This window comes from Cricetulus griseus, chromosome 6 (genome assembly GCF_003668045.3).
Source record: "Cricetulus griseus strain 17A/GY chromosome 6, alternate assembly CriGri-PICRH-1.0, whole genome shotgun sequence".
Taxonomy (NCBI): Eukaryota; Metazoa; Chordata; class Mammalia; order Rodentia; family Cricetidae; genus Cricetulus; species Cricetulus griseus.
The window spans coordinates 154,961,648-154,973,598 of record NC_048599.1 but is presented as its reverse complement, the minus strand read 5'-3'; the positions used below and the strand labels follow the sequence as shown (position 1 = coordinate 154,973,598).

Sequence of the window (11,951 nt, the reverse complement as noted above, 5' to 3'; positions counted from 1 at the left end):
CCCCAGAAACTGCAATTAAAGCTGGCATTAAAAACCCAGGCTCACTAAATAAAAGAACTGTATAATAAAAGAACTCCCAGAGGCATCACTATCCCTGATTTCAAGCTCTGCCACAGAGCTGTAGTAGTAAAAAACGGCATGGTATTGGCACAAAAACAGACAGGTGGGTCAATGAAATTGAATCAAAGACTCAGATGCAAATCCACACACCTATGGACACCTGATTTTCGGCAAAGAAGTCAAATTTATACAATGGAAAAAAGAAAGCATTTCCTACAAATGGTGCTGCTCTAACCGGATATCTGTGTGCAGAATAATGCAAATTGATCCATATTTATCACCCAGCACAAAAGTCAAGTTCAAGTGGATCAAAGACCTCAACATAAATCCAGATGCTCTGAACCTAATGGAAGAGAAAGTGGTGGTAACCTTGAATGAATTGGTACAGGAGACCGCTTCCTGAACATAACACCAGTAGCACAGACACTGAGATCGACAACTAATAAATGGGACTTCCTGAAACTGAGAAGCTTCTGTAAGGCAAAGGACGCAATCAACAAGACAAAATGGCAGCCTACAGAATGGGAAAGATCTTTACCAACCCCACATCTGACAGAGGGCTGATTCCCAAAATATAAAAAGAACTCAAGAAACTAGACATCAAAATGTCAAATAACCCAATTAAAATGGGGTACAGATGTAAATAGAATTTTCAATAGAAGAATCTCAAATGGTCAAAAGACACTTAAGGAATTGCTCAACATCCTTAGTCATCAGGGAAATACAAGTCAAAACAACTCTGAGATTCCATCTTACACAGATCAGAATGGCTAAGATCAAAAACACTGATGACAGACTGCTTGTGTTGGAGAGTATGTGGAATAAGGTCTCTATCGTTATTACAATTCTACAAAGAGTAAAAAGAACATCAAGATTCCTAAAACTCTTTACTTTGCCTTCAGGAGGGTACCAATGCCTGTCATTAACTTTGTAATCAAGAATATTGTCCTTGTTCATACTAGTTCCATGTTTCTGAGGCAAAACACAAAACCTAATAATTCAGTCATAGTTTGTCAGCTTCTAAAATTTCTGTTTTTCTTCTTAAATAATTTGTTCCAGATCCTATATCTTATGCTCATTAGTACCACTTAAGTAATAATACACTATAGAGGACTCCATTTCTTATACAGCTAATTCTCCCAGGGAATCACCATAGGTTTTATTCTTAACATCAGCTCTAGCAAGATTTGTTACATTGTCCCATCCCAGCCTTCAGGGAGGGGCCCTTAACGAGAGCTGTGCAGCAACTTCCAGCAAAGGCAGAGAAAGGTCAGTCCAAGTTGTCCGAGCACTGTGATCTTTGTCAAACAGCAGCTCTTGATGCGTGGCATGGCCAGAACTGGAGTCATCATCATCATCAATCATTATCATCATCAAAATAATAATAATAATAATAATAATAATAATAATAATAATAATAATAATAATAAAAGGTGGTGTTATGTCTATGGAAAAATCTCTAGAAAAGTATTGCAAGTAACATTATCAGCTGTGGAATCCAGGAAACAGAGTCAGGGACTAAGTTTTCTTCCCAGAATATGGTGACAACAAAGTAGTTGTAGATGGCAGGGGCTATGTCACATTTAGAGCCAGTAGCATCCTTGGAAAAGCTCATCCCACTCAAACACTGAAGTATTCGAACTTGTGAATCCTCGCCATGCTTCCCTTTTATGATGAACTGATGATGTCCAAGCTAATAACAATCCACGCCTCGCTGCATGTTAAAGCATTTCCAAGTAAAACAATGTAAATTTAAAAACACGTGCACATACAATAATGGGATGGTAATCCCAGCTGCTTAGGAGGCTGAGGCAGGAGGATTAAAAAAGTGCATGGCCTGTCTCAGCTACAGAGTGCATTCAAGGCCAGACTTGGTAATTTAGTGATACTATGTCTCGAAAAAAAATTTTTAAGCCTATAGCTATAGCTTATGCACTAGCTTATGCACTCCCCATTAAAACACACACACACACACACACACACACACACACACACACCACACACACACACACACCACACACACACACACCTTAAGGTGGATGGCAGGAGCATGCAGTGGCTGGTCACATTGCAGGCACAGCCAGGAAGAGCAGCCAGGCTATACGCCTCAAGGCCCATCCCCAGGGACTCACCTCTCCAACCAGCTGGGGATCAAGTGTTGAAACACATGAGCCTGTGTTTGAACACTTCATATTCAAACCACAACATACATATTGTACAGACTGCAAGGACTACAGCAATTTAAAATAAATTCTAGTCGGGCAATAAAATGTTATCAAATAGATTTTGTGTTTTAGAGTCGTAAGTTTTGTTTTATGCCAAGAAAAGACCTTAGTGAGAAAATACAATGATCAGCTACATAAATCTTGATCATAACCCTGGATCATCATCCCTAAAGTTAAAAAATAAAATTGCTCTCTCCCCCTTAGAAATAAATGGTATATGGAGTGAGCTTTCTCCTCAGAGAATGTCATTCTTCACTAAGATAAAAGCCTCGGCTAAAGAGTGATACAATTGATGGAACACTTCCTGGTGTACATCAAGTCCTGGGTTTGCTCTCCAGCTTGCACAAACCAGGCATGCTCTACGCCCCCACCTCCCCCTCCCCAAGTGCTGGTATTACAGGTGTGTACTGCCTCCCCAGCTGGTCCCAGACCTCGTCTTTCTAAACCAAGTAAGCAGACTTCTCCTAACTCCAAAGCAATCCCCACTCCCCTAGCTCCTGACCATGTTCTCCAGCCAGTTTCCACTCAGCTGCCCTGCTTTGCTTTACGCCTCTCTCTCTCTCCCAGGACTGTGCTCAGGCACCCCCCCCCATACACCCTCACCCTGCTTCCCTCTAACCTGTTATAAAAGTAATGTGTGTTCTCTTTGTACTAGGATGGGAAGGCAGGCAGCCTATTCTAATAGGTGAGTTCCCAGCTAGTGAAGTTGCTCTCTGGTCTCTCCATGCAAACATACATACACAAGAAAAACACACACATACACACACACACTCACACACACACGTGAAAAAATTCAAAAATTCAAATTATGCACTTTGGCTTGTTTTCAATGTGCAGTTTACACAGAACATCTTTTCTTTCTCATTTCTTTCCAGAACATTCTTATGAGTGGCAAGATGGTCCAGCTGCAGTCTGATTGACCTCCCCCTAACACCTTTGGGTTCTTACTGTCATAAATGCTCCTATACTTCCGTTTCCTTGGGAGAGTCTGTTTGGGACATTTCTCCACTCTCCTCTTGCATCTCTAACTCCTTTATGTCACCTTTGCCCACAGCATCTTGACAAAGATGTCTAGAGACCAGGCTGGTAAGGGCAGGCATACCTACTGCCTCCGACTGCAAGGCCTCCCCCTCCAGGGCAAAGGCTGGGCTGCCCTTTCAGAACTGCGAACCTGGGGACCAAGTACAGCATTGTCTCTGTGTGCTGGGAATCAGAATGGAACTCTCTCTCCAGCCCTTGAGACCATGTTTGTTTGTTTTTTTAAAGATTTATTTATTTATTATGTATACAGTGTTCTACCTGCATGTTTGCTTGCACACCAGAAGAGGGCACCAGATCTCATTACAGATGGTTGGGAGCCACCATGTGGGTGCTGGGAATTGAACTCAGGACCTCTGGAAGAGCAGCCAGTGTTCTTAACCTCTGATCCATCTCTCCAGTCCCTGAGCCCATGTTCTTAAAAAGACATCTCAAAACTTTTTGACCTGCAGGCTCCACAAAACCCGGGTGTGCTTTTTCAAGATAGTTTGTTCCCTGTGGCATTTTTTTCTACTTCCTAGTTCTGGGACAGAAGCAGGCTCCCACTGTCGGGGAAAACAGGTTTCTATCCTAGCTAGGAAAAGGCCCAGACTGGCCGAATGCCAGAGTGGTGGCTTTGCACAAATGTCCTCAAACAGTTAACGCACAGAAAAGAGACATAGCAGGTGCATGCAATGTCTGGGTGCTGAGCAACTCAGCCTTCAAGACAAGTGTCCCTTCCTCAGCTAGAGATGAAGGAAGAGTCGGGGAGAAGCACAGCGTACTGAACAGAGCCACTCCGACCTGAACTGGTTTTTTAAAAAGGCAATAATTGAAAAGCAACAAGAAAACCTCCACTTTGCATGTCATAGTGAAGCTAACATTCACTGGCTGTTGTGGTCTTGACATTTACTATTTCAATACTCAAACCATTTCATAGCATAGTTACAAGGGCTCTGATTTTGCTGTGAGGAGGCTCTGCCATGGTGAAACTCCACCTTGGTGGAGGGAAACACTAGAGTATCTATCTGCAGATCCAACGAGGCTTTTTAAAAAGATGTGAAGTTGGGAAGCAGGGAAGTTGGGGTAGACCTGGGAGAAGCTGGGGGTCATATAATCAAAACACAGTGTATGAGACCCTCAAAGAACCTAATTCTTTAAACAATTTAAAAAGATTTTCAAGCTTCCATTTTTATTTTTAATCATGTGTGCCTGTGTGTGGTATGTGTACATGAGTGCAGCCGCCCTCAGAGGCATCCAGTCCCTGGCTAAGGAGCCAGGTGTGGGTACTTGTAGGAGGCATGAGGTCCTGTGTTCACTGAGAAGCACTAGGGGAACCAGGAGTGTTAAACACACACAGTTGTCCCTTCAAAGGAAGAGATGTACAGCCCCGCCCCCCCACCAGAAGGCAGGGAGCAGACATGGATAACAGCCTGGAGACCAGACCAGGCCACACCAGCTCTCCCAAACACTTAGAGGGATTGTTTTCCTTGAGCCTGTTTCCTTAGTAGAGCCTGTCTTTAAGGACCACATCACTTGTCCTTGGTCATGTCCTAATCTTTGTTGAGTTCCTTATCACCACGAAGCTTTTCCCAGATTGCACTGTGCTTTACTGTGCCTCAAATAAACTACTCGTGGTCAGACTCTGCAAGTTTGAGCCAACACCCGCTACTGAGTTATGTTGAACTGAATTTCCTTGTTGCCTCCTCTGGAATAACACTCTGCTGGTCATGGTATACACACACACACACACACACACACACACACACACACACACACACACACACACACTCAGAGTGGGTACTGGCAACAGAACTTGGGGTGCTCTGGAAGAGTAGTAGGTGTTCTTAACTTCGTAGTCATCGCTTTACCCCAGATTTTTTTTTTTTTTTTACTTGCATATATGTCTATGCACTCTGTGTCTGGTCCCTGAAGAGAACTGGATGGTTGTGAACCAGCACGTGGGTGCTGGGAGCTGACCCAGGTCCTGCAGAGATTTGTTTCTGTGGGATTCCACCCTTCAAGCTGACATTGAGATGAACCATCAGTGACTAAGCCAGCTTTTTCCCCTGAACTTGCCCAACTTTCTCCTGGCTACTCTGGCCTTTAGGGACGCGTCTCTTCCTGGCTTTGGGTACTCACTCGTATGACTCTGCTCCCACAGCAAAGTGGAAGGTCCTCATCCATCCATCTGGCACTGTGCCCACACCTGCACACAACACACATTTTCTAAACACTGCACACAACTGCATTATTAGCTTCCATTTGGCAGAGGCAGAACATAGTGGTTAGAACTCCTGGATGTAAGTTCCCATTGCTAACTGTGTAGAACAAGGCTGGTGACACTCAAGGTCCATGGATGACACATAACAGGGTCCAGCACAGCCTCAAACACGCAGGATAGGGAGTGCTCTGAGCGACATCCCTGCCCTCTTCTTACCCTTTAAGACAGGGTCTAAGTCACCTAGACTGGTGAACTCCCTCTGTAAGCCAAGATGGCTTTGAACTCTCAATCCTCTTGCCTCAGCCTCAGTGCTGGGGACACAATGAGCCTGTGTTAAGCCAGGAAGGGCTAGTGCTTTCATTCTACTTCATGAATCTTCCTTCCCAACAATTTGGTCCTTAGAGTTAGGCACAAGTATGCTCCCCAACCCCCAAACAGGAAAGACCAGAAGGCATTTTCTCATATAGCCCAAGCTAGCCGCAAACTCATTTTGTAGGTAAGGATGACCGTGAATTTCTGATCCTCCGGCTGCCATCTCCCTGGGATTACAGGGTATGTACCACTATGCCTTTTTGGGCAGTGCTGAGGATGGAACTCTACCAACTGAACTGTATCCCCTGGCTACATATCTCATCAACAGTGTGTCACACTTTTGTGCCATTCACAATCCACTAGACAGAATGCTTACTTCCCATGAGGGAAACTGGTGCTCTGCCTCAATCAGTCCAGCAAATGCAGAAAGTCAGAACAGGACAAGCCCTGTTTTCAAATGGATTGAAAAAGGAGGTTGAGCCAACACCAACGGTGACCCATGAGTGACATGGTGAAGCTGCTACATTATGGCCACTTTTGGAGCTGGACAAAGCCCACTGACATTTGTCTCACAAGCTTTTAACCTTTACACTGTGTCAATAAAAAGCCCCATGAAACTTTAAGAGTGGTGTCCACTTGGAGAGAGTTAGAAACACACTGGATGTGGACTGCATCTCATCTGTCCCAGGGGCCGGTGCAGCTTACCAGCCCTGTGCAGGCAGCAAGCAAGTGGCCAGTTGATAGAGACATAGACACACACACAGAGATACACATACCAAGAACTAAATTAATTTTAAAGCCTATTACTACAGAGTCTTTCTGGCTTCTCAAGAATATAGAATATGCACCCCAGGGGGATCACTGTGTCCACTGAGCTTGGCCACAGGTTGGCTATGCCATATCCCCATGGCTTGTGTCAGTTACTGTAGCTGAATGCCCACACACTCTGCAGGCACCTAGCACCATGCCAAGGCCCTAAAGAATATGAGATGAGCTACAACACAAATGAGTGGGTGACTTTATTCATTCCAGCTCTTGACAGGTCCTTCTGGTGTGAACAGATGCTGCTGCAGCTTCCAGGGGGCCAAGTGCAGAGGGGAGTTGGGGGAAGTCCAGCAGGTATTCACCATGAAGACAAATGCCGTGTTTACTGGACTCTTCTTGCAAACGAATGTGGAAGATATGAATTATGTTCTCACGCCACCAGCTCAGCTTAAATACTTCTCTGACAAAAATAATAATAATAAATTATCTTCAACTCAGAAAATAAATTGTGTTCAGCAGGGTGACAGGAGAGTCCATTCGTCGCATTGCACCACAGGGCTACACAGGAGAGGACAGACAGGCAGGACACCAAAAGAAGGGTCACAGGGCCCAGGGCCTGCCTGAAGTGAGTGAGTATGTGCTTTTGTCCCAGGCAGGTGGCAGCCCTGGTTGTGCCATCTGCAGGGGACGAGCCTTTCTTCCTCACGTGCGTCTGGTCTTCTGTTTCTTGGTCTGTCTCTTCATGTCCTCTGGGCCACTGCTATCAGAGGCCACCTGGCCGAGGGCTCTGACTCCCTGAAGACGACTCGTCAGTTGCAGCAGCAAAGGAATGAGCTGGAATGAGAGAGATCATGAGACACCCAGAGAGCTCTGCCCTCATGGGCATTGGCAAGGAGACTTTACCACCAGAGGTGTTACCTCTCTCCAGGACAACACCTGCTGGACATAAAGATTATGTCTTTATGTCTAGCTTGGCCTAAAGATTAGAAATGATGTCACTGGAGTTAACCCCCAAAGGAGACACAGGGATCCCGGGACAGCTGCCTGGCTCCCTCCAACCTTAACCTCCTATAACTTCTGTGACACTGGGCACACTCCCAGGGTCTGTCTCCTGACATCTGCCTTCCCTACCTTGTCATGGTTGTAGCCTGCCAACAGGAGCAGCAATGTCAGGGGCAGGGCGATGTAGGAACCTTGTGCAATGTCTTGCTCAGGTAGCTTTCTCTGTAACAGAGAGCTGTGAGTTCTTGTGAGTTCTCACACTCATCCACCACTGTCACCCAGAGCTTCAACCCACTCAGTCACCACCCACACCGATACCCAAAGTTACCCATAATCCTTTGCTATCCCAAAAGAAACTAACAGGGGTGTGGATATGAATCACCTGAGTCCCCTAAATCCCCAAAACTCAGATCTGGAACTCAAGCACTCTCTTTCACCATCAGCACCCAAGGTTACCCATAATCCCTTGCTAACCCAAAAGAAACTAACAGGGGTGTGGTTGTGAATCACCTGAGTCCCCTAAATACCCAAAACTCAGATCTGGAACTCAAGCACTCTCTTTCACCATCACAGATGAAATCACGCTGGCTGAGGATGACCTTGTGCCTCTGACCTTCCTACCTCTACCTCCCAAAAGCCTGTACCAGCATGCCTGGCTGCTGCGGGTTGGGTATCCAACTCGGAGCTCTTATGTGCTAGACAAGGACTCTACCAGCTGGGCTACAACCCAGCCCTGCACATCCTTGACTAAGCAATTCCACTCTGTCAGTTCCAAAGACAGACTGACTCAAAAGCATGCGTGACAGAGCAGAAAACGCAGCCAGCTACATGTCCACACCAGGGATGTGTTAGACACACTGAGCTGCTGTGATTATAAACACACTCTCCCCCAATTTCCCTGTTGAGACCTGTCACATGTGAAACCAATGTGACATACTGACAGAAAGGTCTGGGGACACCGATTTTCAGAGGTGATTAGTGATGAGAGGAGAGCATCCGACAATGGGGTCAGCGTCCTCAGAATCAGGATGAGAGGAACTGGCTCGCCCATCTGTGGTGCAAGACACAGCTACAGCGAGCACATCTGTTGTGAAGCAGAGAAGACCTGGGCACCCGCCGTATCTGCCAGCGGCATCTCCAATCCCAGCCTATGGAACTATGAGGAGCAGCTGCTGTTTGCAAGTTACCTGCTCTAAAGTGGATTTTAGTAGCCTGAACAGATCGAGACACACGGTGCCTCCACACAATGAGAACAGCGCAGCTATGAAATCTAGCAATCCCCGGGCATCTCCAAGAAACATAGATTCTTACTTTTCCCAGAAGCAGTGACCAACTCCACAGCTGTAAAGTGAGGCTTCTCTTTCTTTAAAAAATGTTTTACATTTATTATGTGTGAGAGTGTATGTCTGCATGCACCATGCATGGGTGTGGTCAGAGGATAATCTGTGAGAGTTGGTTCTCTCCTTCCACCGTGTGAGTTCCAGGACTAAACTCAGGTCATCAAGCATGGTGATTGCCCTTACCCACTGGGCTACCTCAATGGCACGACTTCTCTTTTGTAATGCAGCCTCTGGTGCTCCATTTTTGGCCCCCAACCTGAGCTTGGGCCTGGAGCCAACCTCTTGCACCACTGACGTCTCTGTTAAGTTCACAGTGACTCTACCACACACAAGCTCCCAAAACCAGCATAAAGGATCCCCTGAATGCAGAACGAACACACACTAGCTTTTTTGGACACCATGAAGCTGTCCACCTACTATAGAGTCTGAAAAATTGGCCAGGTTCTTCACCTGTGGGTCAACCTGTTTGCTGTTTTCCCTTGCAATGTACTGGTCAAATTACTGAGGGTGTACTGAGTCCATGCCTGCTGTCATTTACACACTGTGTCCTCTGAACTGCCTATGAAGCTGTGGTTGTTGTTACAGACTGCAGTGTCCCAGTAAAGGAATGCAATGGTCATGGGAAAATGGTGTCTCTCTCCCTCAAACCCCAAGTCACTGGTCTGAGAAATTCGGCCCTCCCATGACATTTCCCACAACAGGCCCCAGTGCAGGGGATGGAAGAAAGGTGTCAGGGAAATCCAAGATGGGAAAATAACCCATGGGAGTCCTGTCATGCCTTCCAGCTGTGGATATTTAAAAACAAACAAACAAACAAACAAACAAAAAACCCACACTTTTACTTACCGTGGGACTGAAAACCAGAGTGATGTGCTTGTGGTAGCCCACTGCAGTGAAAGAGACTTGCGGCAGGACGTAGTCATACTGGGATCTGGAGAGCGTGGAGTCCAGAAGCACGACATAGTTCTGTGGGTGTAGGGCAGACAGCTCAGGCAAAGCAGTCATGCACAGCACTTTATGGTTTGTAAAGACGCCCCGAGTCTGTCCAATCCAAAGTCACTAACTTTCAGGTTGTAACAGCCACGGGCCTCCAGCTCTGGGCCTCCGTCTTCTGATAGGACTGTCATGGCCATGGCACTTCTTTATGAGCATATCCAATCTGGGTAATTACAGTCCTTTTAGGACTGGCTTCAAGAAACATAGTTCTTACTAGTGATTCTGATGAAAGAGGGGGTGATGGAGCCGCATGGGAGCCGGCACTAATGTAAAACAAGACCGAGTGCTTGGGATGTGGATATTAACTGGCTCATAACCGGCAAATTCTAGAAAAGTGGCATTTCTACAATGCTCGTGGTGAAATCCGAGGCCTGTGTCAAACTCTGTTACCCTGACAGTGACTATGGGAAGCCTGGAGTGATAATCCCTATTTCACAGATAGGGAGTAATAACGTGTGGAGAGAGTAGACAGAAATCTCAAGCCCTGTGACAGCTGCCACCAGTGTACACACAAAGTGGTCCTGTGTAGCAGCCCCATTGGAGTAGTAAGAAACTACAGGATAGAGTGCTACACACTAGGTTCACAGAGAGCAACACCAAGCTAAAGCCATGGAAAACAAGTTCTCTACAAGGCCAGTCAAGTCAGTAACTGACAACTCTGGGGTGGAGGACAGACACCTAGGCCAAAGCTCAGAAAATGTCAAATGGGTACAACTTAGAGACACATGGTAATTGCCAAACACAGAGAATGGGATGCCGCTTGGTAGGACAGAGCTTGCCAGACATGTGTGAGGTCCTGGACCAATCCTTAGTAATATCGGAAAACCTGAGAGCAGCAAGAGGCTTGTCCCACAAGACAAAAAGAAGCAAGTCCAAGAGAAAGATGGGCAGCGGATCCAGAGCGCTAGAGTATGGGATGCCCTGGTTAAAGTAGACACTTCCCAACAGCAGGGCCATGAGCAACAACTGGGCAGCATGAAATGAAAGAGCCAATGACAGGGAGCTATGCATGACAGATTCTTCCCTGAAAACCACAGATCACAGCCAACATGCACAACAGCAGCAGCTTTGAATCAACACAATAACTACACTTTTTAACATATGCGCGCGCGTACACACTTATACATACTGAAAAAGACCCAAAGGATATCAGTTAACACCCTCTTACTCCTTATTTCTGGAAATTGGGATTATGTCTGATGGTTTTAATTTCTTTCTAAAATCTCCTGCTAGAAATCCTCATATCTTTTTTAAACAGAAAAACAGTGGATTGAGAGACTCAGGCCTGCAGAGCCCACCCTCCTTTGCCTGAGAGGGGTACATTTCTGCAGAGAGGCATTTAGACTAAGTCATTAATAAGGCTGAGTGCCTGGGCCTGGTGTTACCTCGCCGTCTCGGAGCAGCGGTGGGAAGTGGAAGAAGAGAGACTGGCCGAGCGACACTGTCTGGATGGGGTTGTCAAGATTCTCGCTTCTGTACAACTTCACCTGGAGGCAGAAGGGAAGAGGTCAATGCTTATGACCCTGAGGTGATGGCACCACAAGGGGACAACTTCTCTCACACATGATGGGAAAATGGGGCTGATGTGACTGACCCCTCCCAAAACAGGCCTCAGGATACAGTCCAACCCCAAGACTCCAGTGTGAGCAATGCAGAGATGGCAAGTTCAGGCAGATTTAAAGAGTTATTAATGCCATCATTAATGATGTGAAATGATGTGAGTGAAAAAACAGTCTTCATGTGCCGAGTGCGCAACAAGCACTCCGTAAACAATATCGCCAGTCCTAAGGACAAAAGACCGTCCATCCATAGGACTCCAGAGCGCTGCAGGCACCTAGGGTCTGCAGACTTATCCCGAGGCAGTGTCAGCTTCACACAGCTTATCTCACCACATAACACACGGGAACCTGAACTAGAAGTGTGTGCTGTGGCCTTTGGTTCTGTAGCTGCTTCCTGACCAGCTCCAGTTCTGAGCTGATTTGCAGTTGCAGTGTCCTCCTCTGCACCATG

At 46.3% G+C, this 11,951-nt stretch overlaps 1 protein-coding gene across 1 annotated transcript in view; it reads right to left on the bottom strand.

The window, feature by feature from the left end:
• Nucleotides 1-6,833: 6,833 nt before the first annotated feature.
• The window catches only part of LOC100752363 (nodal modulator 1), a 58,536-nt gene continuing 53,418 nt past the window's right edge, over nt 6,834-11,951 (bottom strand). Inside the window, exons 28-31 of the mRNA XM_027420553.2 lie at nt 11,327-11,428; nt 9,792-9,911; nt 7,735-7,827; nt 6,834-7,437 (exon numbers count right to left, since the gene is read on the bottom strand). Coding sequence (XP_027276354.1) covers nt 7,306-7,437; nt 7,735-7,827; nt 9,792-9,911; nt 11,327-11,428 — 447 coding nt within the window. The 3' untranslated portion in view covers nt 6,834-7,305. The remainder of the gene's footprint in view (nt 7,438-7,734; nt 7,828-9,791; nt 9,912-11,326; nt 11,429-11,951) is intronic.